At 35.9% G+C, this 21,021-nt stretch overlaps 1 protein-coding gene across 6 annotated transcripts in view; it reads right to left on the bottom strand.

Annotated features, from left to right (window-relative positions):
* Positions 1-20,789, bottom strand: part of ets1 (v-ets avian erythroblastosis virus E26 oncogene homolog 1) — a 54,844-nt gene extending 34,055 nt beyond the window's left edge. For all 6 annotated transcript variants that reach the window (XM_067389620.1, XM_067389626.1, XM_067389621.1 and 3 more), the window contains exons 1-3: positions 20,682-20,789; positions 18,324-18,422; positions 8,452-8,602 (exon numbers count right to left, since the gene is read on the bottom strand). In XM_067389620.1, coding sequence (XP_067245721.1) covers positions 8,452-8,602; positions 18,324-18,392 — 220 coding nt within the window. In that variant the 5' untranslated portion in view covers positions 18,393-18,422; positions 20,682-20,789. The remainder of the gene's footprint in view (positions 1-8,451; positions 8,603-18,323; positions 18,423-20,681) is intronic.
* Between the last annotated feature and the right edge of the window lie 232 nt (positions 20,790-21,021).

The following is a 21,021-nucleotide window of genomic DNA, read 5'->3' as shown; positions in this document are numbered from 1 at the left end:
ATTCATTAAATCACCCTCGTGTTATTTCACATCTGCATGACTTTCTCTCATTTTGTGAAACATAAAATGAGATCTTGGACTGTTTTATTCCATATATTGAAAGCAGATTTAAACCTTTAAAGGATTAGTTCACTTCATAATTAAATTTTCCTGATAATTTACTCATCCCCATGTCATCCAAGATGTTTATGTCTTTCTTTCTATAGTCGAAAAGAAATTAAAGTTTTGGAGGAAAACATTCCAGGATTTTTCTCCATATAGTGGACTTCACTGGGGTTGAAGGTCCAAATGTCAGTTTCAGTGCAGCTTCAAAGAGCTCTACATGATCCCAGATGAGGAATAAGGGTCTTATCTAGAGAAACCATCTGTCATTTTATAAAAAAAAAAAAAATAAATAAATAAAAGTGAAATACTTTTTAACCAGAAATGCTCGTCTTGCACTGCTCTGCGATGCGCCATGCATTACGTAAACACATTGGAAAGATAATTCATGACGTAGGCAGAAGAATCGCGGTAATTTAATTTTCTCCTCAAACTTCAAAATCATCCAAAAACATTGTTTTACCTTTTTTAAAGGCCGTTTGACTTAGTCCTTCCACATTCACTTTGTAAACACTGATTCGGTACTTCCACCTCCTATGTCATACGTGACCTTTCCAATGTGATTACGTAATGCGTGGCGCATCACAGAGCAGTGCAAGATGAGTATTTGTGGTTAAAAAGTATATACATTTTTATTTTATTTTAAAAAAAGACTTTTATTCCTCGTCTGGGATCGTGTAGAGCTCTTTGAAGCTGCACTGAAACTGACATTTGGACCTTCAACCCGCTGAACCCCAGTGAAGTCCACTATATGGAGAAAAATCCTGGAATGTTTTCCTAAAAAAAACTTTAATTTCTTTTTGACTGAAGAAAGAAAGACATAAACATCTTGGATGACATGGAGGTGAGTAAATTATCAGGAAATTTAAATTCTGAAGTGAACTAATCCTTTAAGACAACATTGACACTCGCTCAACAATTTTATGTTCTTGCGGGAAGTCTGACAAATACAACCACAAATTATATTTTATGTCCATTTCTCATCCAAGTAATTTTTTATGGTGCTTTTTGCATTTTTAAGACATAAATAAATACCCATCCACTTTCTTTGTGTATGAAACATGAGCTAAAACATAAGATCTTTTACGTTCTACAGATAACACCTCGAAGGTGAGTCTATGACAAAATGTTCTTTTTTGTGTGAACTATTCCTTTAATTATGCAAATTCTGTTCTGCTTGTGTAACTGTTGCCTATACATTTGATTTTGTAACATCATGTTACATGGATCGGCTTTGCGAAAATCATAATGAAGAAATAAAGTGATTTGGAGAGGAACTGATGTTAGTTTCGACACTTGACCTTGTTAAGTGGAGCTGTAGTCCTAAACTTTTGCTCATGCGCACTTATAACTGAAGTTCTCTCTCTCTCTCTCTCTCTCTGTCTCTCTCTCTCTCTCTTGTTTTGTTTTACAGTTGGGGGAAGTGTGTGCAGGACTGATTAGCATCACTGTTTCCTTCTTTCCCATAACCCCCAGACCCCCGCCAGTCGTCTGTTTATTTTAACCCAGAAAAAATGGGCCTTGGCCCACGAGGACGTGCCCCTCATCAGAGACAGCACTCTCCTCCAAACACACACATCTATATACAGAGATACAGGCTTAGCAGCACACACACACACACACACACACACACTGGAAGGTGCTTCCACACATCATGAATGTGTGTAGACACACACACTTCTCAATATCAGTTCTGCAGTTTCTCCTAAATTCAAATGTCCAGTTGTCAAATCACGTACAATGTAAGCCAGAGGTGCCAGAGCTGTATAACACAGCTGTCAGTGTGGCCAAATGTGTGTGTGTTTAAAGAGCACACACACACACATACACAAACACATGTTGGGTTTTCATGTTTTATGGGGACTTTCCATAGACATATTGATTTTTATTCTGTAAAAACTGTATATTCTACGCCCCAACCCTACCCCTAAACCGACCCATCATAGAAAACTGTCTGCATTTTTACATTTTAATGTAATATTTATAAGTACTGCTGTATGACTGCTAGTTGACATGTAGTGGCAAAATGACTTATAGAATGTCTAAAGTGGACTATCAGAATAAAGTGTTACAAAAATGATGGCATAATGGTTGCATGGCTTATCTTTGGAAACACTGTAACATGCAATCACATCTAGAGCAAGAGTCCACTTCATTTGTTACATGGTTGCTTGCACACTAAACAGAAGAGTGTAGTCTACTAATGCACTACATAGTACAGACAAATAATGACTTATTGATGGACTTGAGGTGCAACAGAAAACTGACACAAGCTTTCTCACTCCACATACAGGTCCCATATGTGCAGAACACAAAAGTCGTTTACAGCTTGTCTCTGGTTTAACTGCCAGCACCTGCGTCTACAGCCTACAGATGCAGGACAAGTACGGCTACGCTGAAGCTGTCTGAAAACATGTGGGCGTCTGCGCGTGTCTATGAGTGTTATGGTGTGTCGCGCGGCACGTTTCACGGCACACCTGGAAACCAAAGGCCGGCCTGCTGTTTCAATAATCTTGCAATAAATTCCACCTTCATATGCAACAATATGGCACTGATTCATTAAACATCATAAGTCAGAGCTAAGGTTTTGCACGTGATTGCAACGTACAAAAAAAGGACAGAGGAAAAAATGACGTCTGGAAAGCCAAATCGTGTAGTCAAAAGAATTTTAGTCAGCGTTCTCTTTGGAAATTACATCAGGAACAACATTTGGTCACATCTTTCCGAAAGATATTTGCTGCCGTGAAAATGACGGAAAAACCGACATAATTCCTAACAAAAAAAAAAAAAAACACAGTCTGTCAGCTTTGAGGTAACGCTTAACATCATAACGTCATGCACCGAATTAGTTATAACCATGTATGACCACAGCATAGAGTAAGTGGAGCCATTCATTCTCTATGTGAGCTAATCAGAAGGCCTATGTGGGAGAGGAGAGCCGTGAAAGCATCAAAAAGTTGCGAAATGCTAAACTTCCAGCAAATGATGGGTGAAAAGCGATGGGAAGCCAAATCACAGATGCTGCTTGAATTTAATTTAGTTCTCAAATCCGGTTTAGTGTGGCAATGCAGGGGCTGGGCCAATAAAAAGTGTATTAAAAATGACAAAAAAGGATAGTCCGCCCCTAACAATGAAAATCCTGTCATCATTTACAAACACATAATCGTGTCTCTTCAGAAGACTTGGATTGATTCATGTGGATTTCTGACGTTTTGAACCATTAGAGTTTTGGGGGAATAGACTTTCAATGCAAGGACAGAGATATCTCAGATTTCATTAAAAAAATATCTTAATTTGTGTTTCGAAGATGAACCAAAATCTTACGGGTTTGGAACGACATGAGGGTGAGTAAATGAGAATGTTCATTTTAGGGTGAACTAATCCTTTAAGTGTGAACTGAACAAAAAGACACAACTGAATGAAAATGTATTATAGCTCAACTTTATTTTAAATGCAATCAATAGTGTTTTTTTGACCCACTTAAAGGGATAGTTCACCCAAAAATGAAAATTAATAATTAAAAATTTGCTCACCCTCAATCCATAGGTGTATATGACTATCTTCTTTCAGACGAACACAATCGGAGGTATATTTATAAATATTCTGGCTCGTCCACACTTTATAATGGAAGTGAATGGGGCCCAGTATTTTGAAGCCCAAAAAAGTGCATCCATTCATCATAAAAGTAACCCTCATGGCTCCGCGAGAACCACATGTTGTGAGTTGTTTTAGATGCTGTACATCCTAAAAAATGCTGGGTTAAAAACAACCCAAGTTGGGTTGAAAATGGACAAACCCAGCAATTGGGTTGTTTTAACCCAGCGGTAGGGTTAAATGTTTGACCCAACCTGCTGGGTAGTTTTATTTAACTCAACTATTGTTTAAAAATTACTGTATTGTTTAATTAAAATTAACCCAAAGTATGTTGGAAATGAACATTTATTAATGTTCAATGAATAATTATTAAACAATAAACATTTATTAAATTGCTTATTAATGAATTTATATTAATAAACTATTAAACTATTAAATTTATATTAATAAAATATTAAAGCTTATTAATAAACATTCACCTTTTGTCTATTATTGTTGCCTCTAATTGCATCTGGTTTTTAATTTCCCAACTATTTTGGGTTCATTTTAAGCTAGCCATATAGCAATTTTTAAACAATAGTTGGTTTAAATAAAACTACCCAGCAGGTTGGGCAAACATTTAACCCAACCACTGGGTTAAAACAACCCAATCGCTGGGTTTGTCCATTTTCAACCCAACTTGGGTTGTTTTTAACCCAGCGTTCTCTTTGGAAATTACATCAGGAACAACATTTGGTCACATCTTTCCGAAAGATATTTGCTGCCGTGAAAATGATGGAAAAACCGACATAATCCCTAACGAAAAAAAAAAACACAGTCTGTCAGCTTTGAGGTAACGCTTAACATCATAACGTCATGCACCGAATTAGTTATAACCATGTATGACCACAGCATAGAGCATTTTCAACCCAACTTGGGTTGTTTTTAACCCAGCATTGTTTAGAGTGTAGATTTGTAACTGTCTTAAAATGGTGCATTTGTGCGTCTATCCATAAAGTAGTAAGATTACGTGTGCCATCATCAATGGAAGATGCAGATTTATCAAATAAATAGGGCTGGACAAAAAACTCAATGTCCTCTTGTTTTATATCGAAATACTTTTTTCTTTAAAAAACAAAAAAAAAAAAAAAAATTCTAGTTTTGAACTTCTAATTCGGGACCTGCATTTTATTTTGCTCTCTCCTCTGTGCTTCCACGTTCATCACTTCTCACTGGAGCTTACGCAACGCCGACGTCCTACATCACATGCTGGAACGGCACTCTCTCTCGAGAACACGCGTACGGCTGCTGTAAGTCACTTATTATAGTTCATGAAGTTCTGAATATGTACATTTTTCTTACAAAAACCCATCGCTTTGCTTCAGAAGGCCTTTATTAACCCCCTGGAGTATTTTTATGATGTATGAATGCACTTCTTTGGGCTTCAAAATCTCGACCCCCATTCACTACCATTATAAAGCTTGGAAGAGCAAGGATATTTTTAAATATATCTCTGATTGTGTTCATCTGAAAGAAGATTTACACCTAGGATGGCTTGAGGGTGAGTAAATAATGGGGTAATTTTCATTCTTGGGTGAACTATCTCTTTAAGCAGGACTTCAGTACATCTTTGTAATGTAATTATTGTCTTTGAAATATGGTTAAAATATACTGCCAAGTGTACTGACAATCATTCATGGTGAACTAAAGCATACTTTAATGTTATTTCTGATTATTATACATTTTTTATGTCATGCATTTAAATATATATATTTAATGGTCACAATTTCTTTTTCTTTTTTTCAAGTTTGCATTATTGTAACTGTTCTAATGCATAGGTCTGATGACTTTAGATCAAAGTATAAGGTAAAAAGTCAGAGTAACTGCTCCAGACAAGAGCTTCAGGGTGACAGGAGGGTGGCCCGTTTCAGTCTGACTAACAGCTGTAGCAGTCCAACGGTTTTTGTATGTGGTGGCTTGGATGACAGTTCAAGAGTGTGTTTTGAGGTTACCGTCTCACACAGGCGAGCTCGTTCGCTGGTTTAGACTTGACTAAACTGTGCCTCACCCATGACTAAAGAAACAACCGAGAAACAACATCTCTGGATTCTGCTGGCATGTTTCAGCCTCCTAAAAAACTCTCTAAACACACAGCCCATCGGATTAAATAAAACACCAAACATCAGAACGTTCACAGCGCTCGGCCCTCACATGCATCACCTCCGAGGAAAAGTTCAAGAGGTCGTTTCTTTCCAGTTGACATTGTTTATGATGGTGCAACATACTCAGGCGAAGCTGGAGGCTTTTAGTGAGTGTCTCCAGCAACAAACATCAGCAAATCCCATCAAACCCGACCCGGTCCGATCCTCCTCGTACTCCCCAAGGGGCCCTGAGGCTTGGGAAAAGGACGGCCGCTGCTGAGCCCTTGCGCCCTTGTACCCTTGTGGCCTTGTGTCCCGTTTGGAAAGGTGTCAACTGATAGTTGGTGCCACTGCTGTATCCACCCCAACACACACACACACATTTATACATACAGATGGCGCATGGCGCCACTTTTTCCAGCATTTTGAAAAGCAGGGAGGCTGATGTCAAACACTGGGAGGAATGTACTCATTTTGAATAAACATTAAAAAAAAATGTCCTGGACAAAAAAATCCAGAGCATGCAGTCACCTCCCCCATCTAACGTCACACACACACAAATAAAACACACACATACTCACACATACACTGAGTGTGGCAGAGAAAACATTGTTCTCTAGGGGATGACAGGGACATTGACCCCCAAAGAGATGCTTTTACCAGATGCCTCACGGTTTCCTCCTCCTCAAAATCTGAAGTGTGTGTTCGCGCGCACATGCACGTTGCATAGTTGCACATACAAAGATCCGTGTTACGCCAAACAGCCCTCAACTTTACATTTTGTCAAGAGTGCATTGACCTCATTCTGAGACACGCAGTATTCCTGCACTTCAGAATCAATGGGAAACTACTTGCAACACAATGTACTTCACAAATATGATATTTTTAGAGTGAAACAGAATTTTCAATGAGAAAAAGTGTTGGATGGAATGATTTATTCGATCAGGAATTGACTTGACCAAAAAAGAGGGATTTTTGATGTCAGCAGAAAAGGAAAGTTATTTTAAAAGTGGAGCAAGTATATAACAAGGCCTCTTTTCAAATTCAGAAATTATGTGAATTGATAAAATGTGCATAACAGAAGATGATAAAATATTCCAGTAATAATAATAATAATAATATTAATAAAAAATGAAATATTTTGTATTATTAGTTATTAATTATTAGTAATGTGAAATGTATATATATATATATATATATATATATATATATATATATATATATATATATATATATATATATATATATATATATATATATATATATATATATATATATATATATATATATATATATATATATATATATATATATATATATATATATATATATATATATATATATATATATATATATATATATATATATATATATATATATATATATATATATATATATATATATATATATATATATATATATATATATATATATATATATATATATATATATATATATATATATATATATATATATATATATATATATATATATATATATATATATATATATCATTGTTTTAATAATAAATTATCATTATATAGTAAATAAACAATTATATATATATATATATATATATATATATATATATATATATATATATATATATATATATATATATATATATATATATATATATATATATATATATATATATATATATATATATATAAAGTTATAAATATACACATTTTATATAATTGTTTAAATAATTAAATAATTATTTACTATTATATATAATACATTATACACACACACATTACATTAAATACATTATATATATACATACATACAATGTACATAACAGATGTGCATAATCCAATAATAATAATAATAATAACAATAAATGAAATATTTTATATTATTAATTATTTCAATATTAGTAATATAAATGTTAATAATCAATTATTATTGGTATATAGTAAACAATTATATATATATATATATATATATATATATATATATATATATATATATATATATATATATATATATATATATATATATATATATATATATATATATATATATATATATATATATATATATATATATATATTGTTTATTGTTTATTGTTTATTGTTTACTATATAATAATAATTGAGTATTAATATTTTATAGTATTGTAGTATTTTATAGTAATATTTAATATTAGTACATAGTACATATTAGTAATTACTATATATATTATATATAATTGTTTTAATAATTAATTATCATTATATAGTAAATAAATAAATAGTTATATTCATTTAAATATTATATATAGTAAATTATATATATATATATATATATATATATATATATATATATATATATATATATATATATATATATATATATATATATATATATAATTTATTACAATTTATATAATTGTTTTAAAAATATATTATTATTATTATTATATAGTAAATAATAAATTATATATAGTTAAAATAAGCTATAAATATATACATTTTCTATAATTGTTTATATATATATATATATATATATATATATATATATATATATATATATATATATATATATATATATATATATATATATATATATATATATATATATATATCCCTTGATCCCCTTTATATCCTCCAAACACTCATCTCAACACACACAGCTCCTGATCTCTTACCGTTAGGGCTGTATTCAGGTCCGTTGGGCACCTCCTGCAGGGTGATGTGGTGGGTGTACAGGGGTCTGGGTGGAGCTGGGTTTTGTGGGTGGCACACTGCAGGAGGCTGCATATGTGTTACCATAGTAACGGCCATCCCGCCACTTGCCCTCTACAGAAACAAAAACAGAAGCACAAACTACAGCAAACTCTCTGACTAACTCTGGGCACACAACAAAGCTGTGATGCTGATTTTTATTGGGAAAGTCACACAGATGGTAGGTTAATTTTTGCAGTTTTGCAGCACTTAAAGCACAGAATAGTGATGGAAATATATATTTAACTACTTTTATTGTGTCAAAGCTCTCTTGTCTTTCAAGAGGTTTAATTCATGACCGCTTACCACCGGTGATCGGCAAAGATTTTTACATATGAAATTCCCTGTGTGGCCTGAGGCAGATTGGGTTTCTGTTGAAGCAAAGTGCTTGAGAAGCATTTTCGTTCTTTTGATCTCGGTGGGACTCTGACGTCAGGCCAGGCGAAGGGGAAGTCAGACAGTCAAAAAAGAGACGAAAAGAAAGAGACACACTAGTAGAGAACTTTGCTGAGTCAACCCGTTCCTTATTGGGGTCATAGGACATTTTTTTGTTTTAGTTTTGGATTTTTCTTAAGTCCTCTTATAATGTTAGTAAAGTTTTTATTTTCTAAGAAACATTTACATATGTAAATGTAGGCTGTAGGGTTTTCTGTCAGATCTAATATAGTGTTCAAATGCCCTATTTTTCAATAACACTCTAAAGTGCAAATTGTGATGTAACAATCTGTGCTAAAATGTTTTCCTAAAAACAAATCAACCATGTTTCTATCATCGTAGATGTTTTCGTAGCTCTTTTATCTCAGAGAAAAGTTTGATTTCTCGTGATGCGACCCCTTTAATAACAAAATATACTCAAAACAAAACAAATGGCTGATTATTTATGAGTCTAAATTAAAATATCAGTCGATGTTTTCTGTTTTACCGAAAGAAAGCAGATCAAGGATCAACTCTGGCCTTTAATATACAGATAAAAAAGCCATTAAACATGCAAAAGCAAATTGTTGATTCATGCTCTAATTGTATCAACCACTCAGAAATCTCCAAAATCAACCTCTGCAATCTGCATCTAAGAGGCCAGCTGACTACAAACAGACTGCGTCCGCGGGATGTTTTCTAAGCACAGCCACTGAGGCCCATTCGAAGGGAAAATACCTCATACAAAACAATTTGTTAACACATAAAGGTCCATTGAAATAGGCAAATCAACTTCCTTTGGCCAGAAGCACATGCCATCACATGTAATTGTGTGGAAGATTGTGAGTGTACAGTAAACAGTCATTGTCCTTGGGTTGTTGACAGTCTCGGTTAACTTCTTGAAAAGAATGTTTAAGATTGATGAAACAATGCGATTTTTGCGACCAAAGCATAACGGACCCTCAGACTATTGTGCATTCTTGTTGGCTCTGCTTTAGAAACCTGGTATGCAATCTACAGCCACACGCATGACTCAAAAATGATGTCCCTTTTTCAGTGGGGTTTTGATTCATGTTGTGAACTGCTGGGTACAGAAACAGGTTAAATGGTATCAGCATATCTAAAGCATCTTTGTGGTGAATAAATCAGCATTAATGCAGGGCAAGAGCATACGTCTGCTCTAGATTTATCTGTCTGAAGTGTTATCTGTCTGTAGAAAAGAGAGGTTTCCATTCCCAAGAAGCTGCAAGCTCTCTTTGATATGATTTATCAAGACCAAAGTGTTCAGCATGACTGCATGGTTGCGGTGCAAATAATAATTTGACGTGTGTCCTGTAGTTCATTTAGATCATCTGTACGTAACTGTAAAATGAAAGGGACAACGTGAGTCCAGTCATTTTTAAAGCTCATATTTGACTAACATAATTTATTTCATAACTATGGAAACTTGTTTCTGCCACTAAATGAAACATAAAAATTCTCAGAATTGCAAGATATAAACTCAAAATTGTGATAAATAAAGTCAGAGTTGAGAGATACAAAGTCCAATTCTGATTAAATGAAGATTTTTTTTCTCAGAATTCTAACTCTATATCATGCAATTCTGAAAAAAAGTCAGAATTACTTTTTTTTTATTCAGCAGCATAATTCATTCAATTCAATATTAATTGAATTAATTCAGTATAATTGTGAAATGTACTAGCAATTTCTGAGTGAAAATTGTTTCAAATCATTTCAAATCTTTCAAATCATTTGAACCAGTTTTGAAAACCGGATGGGTGGGTGGATGGATGGATGGATGGATGGATGGATGGATGGATGGAGGGAGGGAGGGAGGGAGGGAGGGAGGGAGGGAGGGATGGATGGATGGATGGAGGGATGGAGGGATGGATGGAGGGAGGGAGGGAGGGAGGGAGGGATGGATGGAGGGAGGGATGGAGGGAGGGATGGATGGAGGGAGCGAGGGATGGATGGAGGGATGGATGGAGGGAGGGAGGGAGGGAGGGAGGGAGGGAGGGAGATGGATGGATGGATGGATGGATGGAGGGAGGGAGGGAGAGATGGATGGATGGAGGGAGCGAGGGATGGATGGCTGGATGGAGGGATGGATGGATGGATGGATGGAGGGATGGATGGATGGATGGAGGGAGGGAGGAAGGAAGGAAGGGATGGATGGATGGATGGATGGATGGATGGATGGATGGAGGGAGGGAGGGATGGATGGATGGATGGGTGGATGGATGGATGGAGGAAGGGATGGATGGATGGATGGAGGGATGGAGGGATGGGTGGATGGATGGATGGATGGATGGATGGATGGATGGAGGGAGGGAGGGATGGATGGATGGATGGAGGGATGGATGGATTGATGGAGGGATGGATGGATGGATGGATGGAGGAAGGGAGGGTTGGATGGATGGATGGATGGATGGATTGATGGATGGAGGGATGGATGGATGGATGGATGGATGGATGGATGGAGGGAGGGAGGGAGGGAGGGATGGAGGGATGGATGGATGGATGGAGGGATGGATGGATGGAGGGAGGGATGGATGGATGGATGGATGGATGGATGGATGGATGGATGGATGGATGGATGGAGGGAGGGAGGGATGGATGGATGGATGGATGGAGGGAGGGATGGATGGATGGATGGATGGATGGATGGATGAAGGGAGGGAGGGAGGGAGGGATGGATGGAGGGAGGGAGGGAGGGATGGATTGATGGATGGAGGGATGGATGGATGGATGGATGGATTGATGGATGGATGGATGGAGGGAGGGAGGGAGGGAGGGAGGGAGGGAGGGATGGATGGATGGATTGATGGATGGATGGAGGGAGGGATGGATTGATGGATGGATGGATGGAGGGAGGGATAGATTGATGGATGGAGGGATGGATGGAGGGATGGATGGATGGATTGATGGATGGATGGATGGAGGGAGGGAGGGATGGATGGATGGATTGATGGATGGATGGAGGGAGGGATGGATTGATGGATGGATGGATGGAGGGAGGGATGGATTGATGGATGGAGGGATGGATGGATGGATGGATGGATGGATGGATGGATGGAGGGATGGATGGAGGGAGGGATAAACCAAAGAAAATAATGATTTGTTCAACTACTTTTCATTATGTCAAGATTTTCCATGAATAACCACAAAGATTTTAATTTTGTGAAAGGATTTTTGCACCACTTTTGTGATATTATTTTTTCCTTAAGATGGAAGTCAATAAGGGAAGTCAGTCAACTGTTTGGTTACTCAAATTCTTCAAAATACTTTATTTTGTGTCCCGCAGAAGAAAGAAATTCATACAGGTTTGGAACAACTTGAGGGTGAGTAAATGATGACAGAATTATAATTTTGGGGTGAACTATCCCTTCAACGCTGTTCTTCTGGTCATTTTAGAGCTTGACAGTCCCAGTCCACGTTTATTTATATAAGTCCACATAATTTTCATTTTCACGCAAACTATTTTTAAATTTACAAATGTAACAGATGCATAAGAGTACCCCTGCATGTTGAAAAAGATAAAGACAAAAAGAAAGAGAAAGTATGTCCACTATATTCCTCTTCAAGTGACAACGATAGCTTGTCAGCTGGAGTGTCTGTGGTGACAGAAGCCGCAGGTCTCTGAGCTACTGCCCGTCTCCAGTGCTGATCTTAGCGTCCGCAGCCTGACTGACTGCCCATCTGATAAAGCCTGCTGTTGAGGCAAGACTGTGGTTATCAGCCAAGAGCTGGCAGCAGCTTTATAGAGCTGTGGTCGTTGGAGAATTGGTAGGGGGCTGGAGGGGATCATGGTTAAACTGTCCATTGCTGGAGTCATGGGGAGTGGAGACGAGAAGTCGAGAGAGAGAGATATAGATGATGTTTGAGGGAGAGACGGAGGAAGTAGGGAGGACGGCAGTGGGATTTATGGGGAACAGGAGGGTCCCTTCCAATACAAAGGGCAATGCCACCCCTGCCCCCATTGACATAGCTAAATCAGGGAGCCACGATAATGCAGAATATTTGTAGTACAACATCAGGTTGTGCAAAGAGGAAACTAGGGATGGGAATCTGAAAGAATTTGATGGTTCTGATTCCTCATAATAATTCAGATTCTCTAACAGTTCCATTAACTGTTGATTTACAACTTTCTAAGGCATAAATAGTTCGGTAATCAAACTGTTTCACAGCTTTTTTAGAGGCAGCATCAATGCAATCTAATAATTGTGCTATAATAATGTCTTTATATATGTATATATATATATTTGCATTTCAAGTTTACATCCGGATCAGATTCAGAACGATGATCAAAACATATATGTTTGATGATCATGTTATTTTAGAATAAGCAATGCTTCAACGATTTTTTTCTGCTTCTTCTTCGCCTGTGTTTTGATCTGGAAATTCTGTACTCTTTCAGAATTAGCATAATAGCGCCCCCTATCATATAACAGTGAAAACATGGAGTGACGAAAATGTGTTGTATGTGTTTTTTGACTCACTAAGAAGAAGAACCGGCTCATAAGATTCATTGATTCGAAAATCGGACTGCACGGGTTGTCTGATTTACCTGGTCGTGCTTTACTTTGTGCTTTTTGAATCACTTAAAAGAACCGGATCCTTTTTCGGGAATCGGACTGCGCAGTGTTGTGTTGCAGCATTGATGGAGTATTTAAAGGAACACTCCACTTTTTTGAAAATAGGCTCATTTTCCAACTCCCCTAGAGTTAAACAGTTGAGTTTTACCATTTTCGAATCCATTCAGCTGATCTCCGGTTCTGGCGGTACCACTTTTAGCATAGCTTAGCATAGTTCATTGAATCTGATTAGACCGTTAGCATCGCGCTTTAAAATGACCAAAGAGTTTTGATATTTTTCCTATTTAAAACTTGACTCTTCTGTAGTTAAGTCGTGTACTAAGACCGACAGAAAATGAAAAGTTGTGATTTTCTAGGCTGATATGGCTAGGAACTATACTCTCATTCAGGCGTAATAATCAAGGAACTTTGCTGCCGTATCATGGCTGCAGCAGGAGCAATGATATTACGCAGCGTCTCTCACAAACGTCTCCATGGTTGCAAGGCACGTTCCCTGTGCAAGCAGGGGCTCACGGGCGCTACATAATATCATTGCACTGCTGCAGCCATGATACGGCAGCAAAGTTCCTTGATTATTACGCCTGAATGAGAGTATAGTTCCTAGCCATATCAGCCTAGAAAATCACAACTTTTTATTTTCCGCCGGTCTTAGTACACGATTTAACTACAGAAGAGTCAAGTTTTAAATAGGAAAAATATCAAAACTCTTTGGTCATTTTTAAGCGCGATGCTAACGGTCTAATCAGATTCAATGAACTATGCTAAGCTATGCTAAAAGTGGTACCGCCAGAACCGGAGATCAGCTGAATGGATTCGAAAACGGTAAAACTCAACTGTTTAACTCTAGGGGAGTTGGAAAATGAGCCTATTTTCAAAAAAAGTGGAGTGTTCCTTTAAGTACACGGTGTTCCATCCGTTTCAGTGAAAGAATGACTTTCAGTGAAATTCATTCAGTTCTGATTATTTATTTTTTTAATAGCATTGTTCCCACTTTATATTAGATGTCTTTAACTAACATGTACTAACATTTAAATTAATCATTTGATGCAATGCACTTATTGTGTACATACATTTTTTTTCACATTGTACTTATATTTTAATAATACCTGAGAATAATATCTTGTGTAGCATTAGATTTACCTCAGGCAAGTCATTCTGTGTCCACATACACAAATCTACACATTTACCTACATATTGGTCCCTTTCTCTATGTCAGTGGAAGTGACGTTGCCTGCATCTGCGCAATGCAGCCCCTGAAGTGAGACACAGGAAACAGAAATACTGCAAAATAATAATAATAACTCGACTAAACGAGACAAAATAACATTATAACATTTCATCTCGTCTCGTTTTGGTTAATGAAAATGAAGAGACATTTTAGCATAGTTTTATTTTGTAAACCACATTTAGTTTCGTTTTTATTCGTCAACAATATTGCATTATACATTTAATTTTCATCATCGTCACATGACCAGCATTTACGGTGCGTCTCGTCTCGTTTTCGTCATGTGATAAAGGTTCGTTGACGATGATATTTAGTCATAATTTTCGTTGACGAAAGCAACACTATTATAACCTTTAATATTATTATAATGTTCTTAGCAATATAGCAATTTCATGTTTAGTTTTTACCCCCTGCTGGACCGAACCGGAACCAAACTGTGGCTTCAATTCAGAGATACGCACCGAACCGTCATGTTTGTGTACCATTACACCCCTAATATTTATTGATTTATTGATTTATTGCACTCTTTGTGGATGCAGTTCACAATCTGCATCTTTTTTTTTTTTTTACAATGTGCTTTGCAACCCAAAGAACCTGAATGTGACTGTGAAGAGTGGATTTCGTGATGAAGTGGATTTTTATAGAATGCTCTTGTACAACCCTCAAGAAAAATTAAGTGTATCGTGTCAACAGATACTTAAACAGAAACAATAACACCAGACAATCTTGTTCTTTTAGTCTGTAGTGCTAATGACAAACAATATCTGCCTGTCTTCCTCAGCTTCATGAGCAAGAGAGGGCTGGAGATGAGATCAGAGAATGTCTTTTCTTCCTCAGCGCATGTAAATTAATGAACCGGGAGGGAAGCCCCCTCCTCACAGCCTTTGACCATAGAGAGAGACAAGCGTCTCAATTTCAAAAGCCACAAGGCCACCTGAGCAGATTAGCTGAACGCTGAGTCGGGTGTGGATTAGCATGCGACCCTTTCCGGCTCAAAGACTAACAGCCCTGTCTGTGCATACTGATGGCTGAATGTCCTTCCTGAATCTTTATTAGACACCTTTGATTCTGCATCACCTGCACGGAATCCCAATATGGCCCGACCGACTCCTCGCCAGGACTGTTAAAATGTTCCCTTTTTACAAGCCCAACAAACTACCTTGACCCCACTAACCCCTAGACGGGGTGGATGGGGGTTAAAAGGAGGTAAATGTTTTTCCCTCAAAGCATTCCCATACTAATTCTTCTTGCACCTTGTGTATTGTGCATTCATTTAAATTTCCTCATCGAGAAAAGCCTTTAGCTCTCGAGTCACACACAGCGTTCTGCGTCCAAAACAATGTTCTGTGTTCAGGGGCGGATTTGGTGTCACCCCTGGGTTCACATCCATTTAATACCATTGATATTCACCTTTCTGCTGCTTTTGCATCTGCTCAGGCAATAGCAAGTGCATATGAAACCCATAGATACAAGAAACGTGAGGTGACAGAATATTGCGACATAAACAAAAGTAGAAAAATGCATGAAACAAATATGTTTTAAATGAGCGTTTTGATTTAATTGAAAACTGTTAGTTAAGCTCAATCAACAGCATTTGTGGCATAATTTTGATTACTACAAAATAAATGGTTTACACTTTATTTTAAGGTGATGTAATTAATACATGTACTTATTATGTAATAACAATAAATTATGCATAATTACAAGTAACTAACCCTAACCTAAGCCTAATCCTAACCATAACTCTATAGTAAGTACATGTAGTTATTTAATATTACTCAGTACTTATTTGAGTAAGTGCAACATTACCATAAAATAAAGAGTTTGTGTTACAGTGTAATTATATATTTAAGTACTGAGTAATAACTGTGTACATACTATAAGGTTAGGGTTAGAATAAGGCTTTGGTTTCGGGTAAGTTGCACATAATTATGCATAATTTATAGTTTTCAGTAACTACATGCATCATGTGTAATAAGGACACTGTAAAAAAAAATGGGTTACACTTTATTTTAAGGTGATGTAATTAATACATGTACTTATTATGTAATAACAATAAATTATGCATAATTACAAGTAACTAACCCTAACCTAAGCCTAATCCTAACCATAACTCTATAGTAAGTACATGTAGTTATTTAATATTACTCAGTACTTATTTGAGTAAGTGCAACATTACCATAAAATAAAGAGTTTGTGTTACAGTGTAATTATATATTTAAGTACTGAGTAATAACTGTGTACATACTATAAGGTTAGGGTTAGAATAAGGCTTTGGTTTCGGGTAAGTTGCACATAATTATGCATAATTTATAGTTTTCAGTAACTACATGCATCATGTGTAATAAGGACACTGTAAAAAAAATGGGTTACACTTTATTTTAAGGTCTCTTTGTTACACTGTAATTATGCATTTAAGTACTGAGTAATATTAAGTAACTACATGTACTTACTATAGGGTTAGGATTGAGGTTTGGTTTGGTTTAGGGTTAGTTGCATGTAATTATGCATAATTTATAGTTATTACTATAGTAACTACATGTAACATATGTGACAATGACACTGTAAAATAAAGTGTTACCAAAAAGTGTTACACTGTGAAAAAAAGAATAGTTGGTTTAACTTAAAACTAAACTAAAAAAAAAAAAAAAAAAGTTGTCTGGTTGCTTTAAAATTTGAATTGAATTAAACATTTGAGTTACAATGACGGTGAAACTCAAAATATTATGTTATCTGAACTACATTAATTATCTAAGTTGATTTGACAAAAGAAAAACTGTGATGTTAACAAATCATAAAAATATTAAAGTATATACTAAAATGTAACCAAAAAAAGTTACTTTTAAAAGTAATGCATTACAATATTGCATTACTCCATAAAAAAAAGTAACTAATTGCATTATTTTTTTTTATGGAAAGTAATACATTACATTACTTATGCATTACTTTTTCTCACCTGGGCTGGTTCTATTTTTGGCAAATGCAAAGGCCCTTTCACACCAAAAGTGAAATGAATAAGCTTATTAATAAAATGAGATTTAATCAATAAAGTGTTTAATTTAATATATTTAATTTGTGCAGGTTTGCACAAGTTTTTATTCATTTTGAGGTGGACTGATTCTATTTTAATGCAAGTGAGATTACACATTTAGTCTAGAATGACAATAACCGTTTAATATTTACACACAACTTCTCTGCACTTACTCTCAGTTTCTCTCATAGCGACAGAAGAGCTGTCAGTCAGTACATTGGTTAAGAAAGTAACTTGCATTACTTATTTGAAAAAGTGACTCAGATATTTTGTTGTAAATGTAAAAGTAATGTGTTACTTTACTAGATACTTGAAAAAAAGTAATCTGATTACATAACTCAAGTTACTTGTAATGTTTTACCCCAAATTACTGCCTTGCAAACAGATTGTGGGTTTGTGTTTGCTGTAACACAGAGTCAACCAATCCTTCAAACAGGGGTGTGTGTTCACTTGCTTCTTACACATGCTAGTGTGGTGGGCAGCTCAGGCCAAACAGGGGTGATTTATAGTGCAAGGGTTGAGGGGTCTTACCATTACACCCAGACAGTCAGGCGGTTGAAGAGTCTGACAGGAGGAAACTGGATCCAAGTAGTAACTCATTCTACAAGATGGAGCTGCAGCGGTGGAGGCCTGCGGACAAGACACACACATGACCACACGAGAGGTGAGAGCGGCGAGGGCACGGACCTCAATCCATCAGACACTGTTTATCCAACAGACAAGCCTCCACCAGGCGTATGGTTAATCTGGATTAGTAATAACCTGCCACTCAAACACAGGAATAACATGAAGTGACACAAACGCAGCAGAAGGGTGGGAACTGATGGTGAAGCAATAGAGCGTTAATCTATTGCAATTTTATGTTGCTTAATCGACCGGACTGGGTGGTGATCAGATCAAAGCAGAGTCGTCATACTGTGATCTGATCAAATACTTTGTTTAGTGACTGTGTCCATTTTAAATAAGAATAAATTATTATAAATAGTGGTCAGCTGACATGTGTGGTTTGTGGCTGATACCAACAAACCTTTGCTTAGATATCTAAATTGGGACATTGCATATCCTTCCATTAGGCTATAAATGTTACATCCATAACCATTCTGCATGTTTACTTTTTAATAGGTGCTTAAATTATTTTTTAAACTTAATAAATGTTGAAATTGAGCTTTTAGTTATACTGTAATGTTGAATGTCTATACTTAATGATTACAGATAAAAAATAAAATAAAAAAAAACTGTGAAATTATTACAATATAAAAATTAAAAAATCCAATGTTTTTTTTAATAGCAATTATATATATACATATATATATATATATATATATATATATATATATATATATATATATATATATATATATATATATATATATATATATATATATATATATATATATATATATACACACATTAATATTTTTTAAAATAATTTAAAATATACAAAAATAAACAGTCAATATGGCTTATTTTGATATTGATTATAAATTATTATTAATTATATAGTATATATATTAAATATATACTCAAATACAACATTTTGAAATCAGAAAAGAACTTGTTTATCGCTGAGCAGGTTATCAGCTGATAATATCAAAACAACAAGATATGGAATGATGAATTGGTTTCAGTATAATACTAAAAAATAATAATATACTAGTTTTTTCCAACTATTTTCAATGGAAAGTTTCTAAAGCTTGCTCAAAAAGTTGTTAAATGTTGCTAGATGATGAAATGTGCCAACTCTTGGCACTTTGAATTTGTTTTCTCTCTAATCTGTGCTCACATACTGTATTTTAATATAATATAGGCCTATAGCCGAATTTCCAATAAAGCTGTTCTCATTTGTCAGACAATGGAACAAGTATGATATAGTGATCTGACTACATGTTAATCAGCAGTCCAAAAAGTCGCTTTTCTGAAAAAGGGGTGTGAAAAGTCGCTAATCTAGTGACAAATCCAATATAGAGCAATGCTAAATATTGACCTCATCAGAGACAGTCCAGTGCCTGGTGTGTGTCTCTTCTAACCCCTCCTTTTCTACCCTCCCCTCTCATTCTGTCAGTGTCCTCTTACTGTTACCCCTTTATCATTGTTTACTAGAGCGGGCATGAGAGAGAGAGAGAGAGAGAGAGAGAGAGAGAGAGAGAGAGAGAGAGAGCTGGAGCCCAGCTGTGAGGATTCTGTTTCTGGAAGGAGTTCATGATGCGCACATGGACAAGCTGGCCAACAACTGAGGATTCACCTAAAACAGCAGTGTGTGTGTGTGTGTGTGTGTGTGTGTGTGTAAGAGAGAGAGAGAGACAGTGAACATCTTGAAGTGCTTAGAGAGTGTGGCAACTGATGTTACTCTCAGTCAAAGGTTGAGTTGACTGATCTTCCAGAGGTTACCACAACAGTCTCTCATTTAATGGACATGTCACTATTCCAAATAGCCAGCATGTAAGAACAGAATTCAACTGTAATTTTAAATGCTGCATGTGTTGCACAAACTATGTAAATTGTTCTTTTGTATATCAGCTTCATGTAATTATGATAAAAAATTAGCATGCAGAATGTAAAATCGAAAACATCTCTCCTTGTCCTTCAGACAGTTTACAAAGAAAAACATTAGAAAGCTGGATTTCAAAAGTCATATTTGAAGTAATAAAGTTGTAAAACATTCAAAAATCAACTTTTTCTCATATAAAAAGACAGATTATCGGAGCAATTCCTCTCGGGGTGTCAGTTTTGAGCTCTGTGAATAACGCGCGATTCATCCTGATCCAAACAGCAAGTTGAGAGCGACGCGCTCCGAGTGTCTGATGGTTTTACGCGCTCAGATTCTGTACTATAGAACCATTTTCTACTACAAAACATCAGTAGAGGAATGAAAACAAACTTTTGTCTTACCGTTGTGAGGTTGATTCGCTGAAGGCTGTCTGCGGTGGGCTGTCAGCTCAGTGTGTACCTGGCTCCTCTTTGGAGAGGAAGGATAAAGCGCACTTGCTGGAGTCCCACCCTCTCCAATTACTGTATGCGCTCCTCTCCAAAACCATTCAGGACTTTACCACATCAAACAAGTGTTCAGCGATTGATATGAGAACAACGACTTCAGATGGGAACAATGGGAATATTGACTCTTCTTTTTACTCCCTTTTATTACATTTTGGTTAAAAATATGTCAGACTAAATTCGCATTCAGCACGTAAATGACATTAATATACATTTAAATGATATTTGGGTCAGTTAC

The sequence above is a fragment of the Chanodichthys erythropterus genome, chromosome 7 (genome assembly GCF_024489055.1).
Source record: "Chanodichthys erythropterus isolate Z2021 chromosome 7, ASM2448905v1, whole genome shotgun sequence".
NCBI lineage: Eukaryota > Metazoa > Chordata > Actinopteri > Cypriniformes > Xenocyprididae > Chanodichthys > Chanodichthys erythropterus.
The sequence above is the reverse complement of the archived record's forward strand: the minus strand, read 5'-3'. Positions and strand labels throughout refer to the sequence as shown.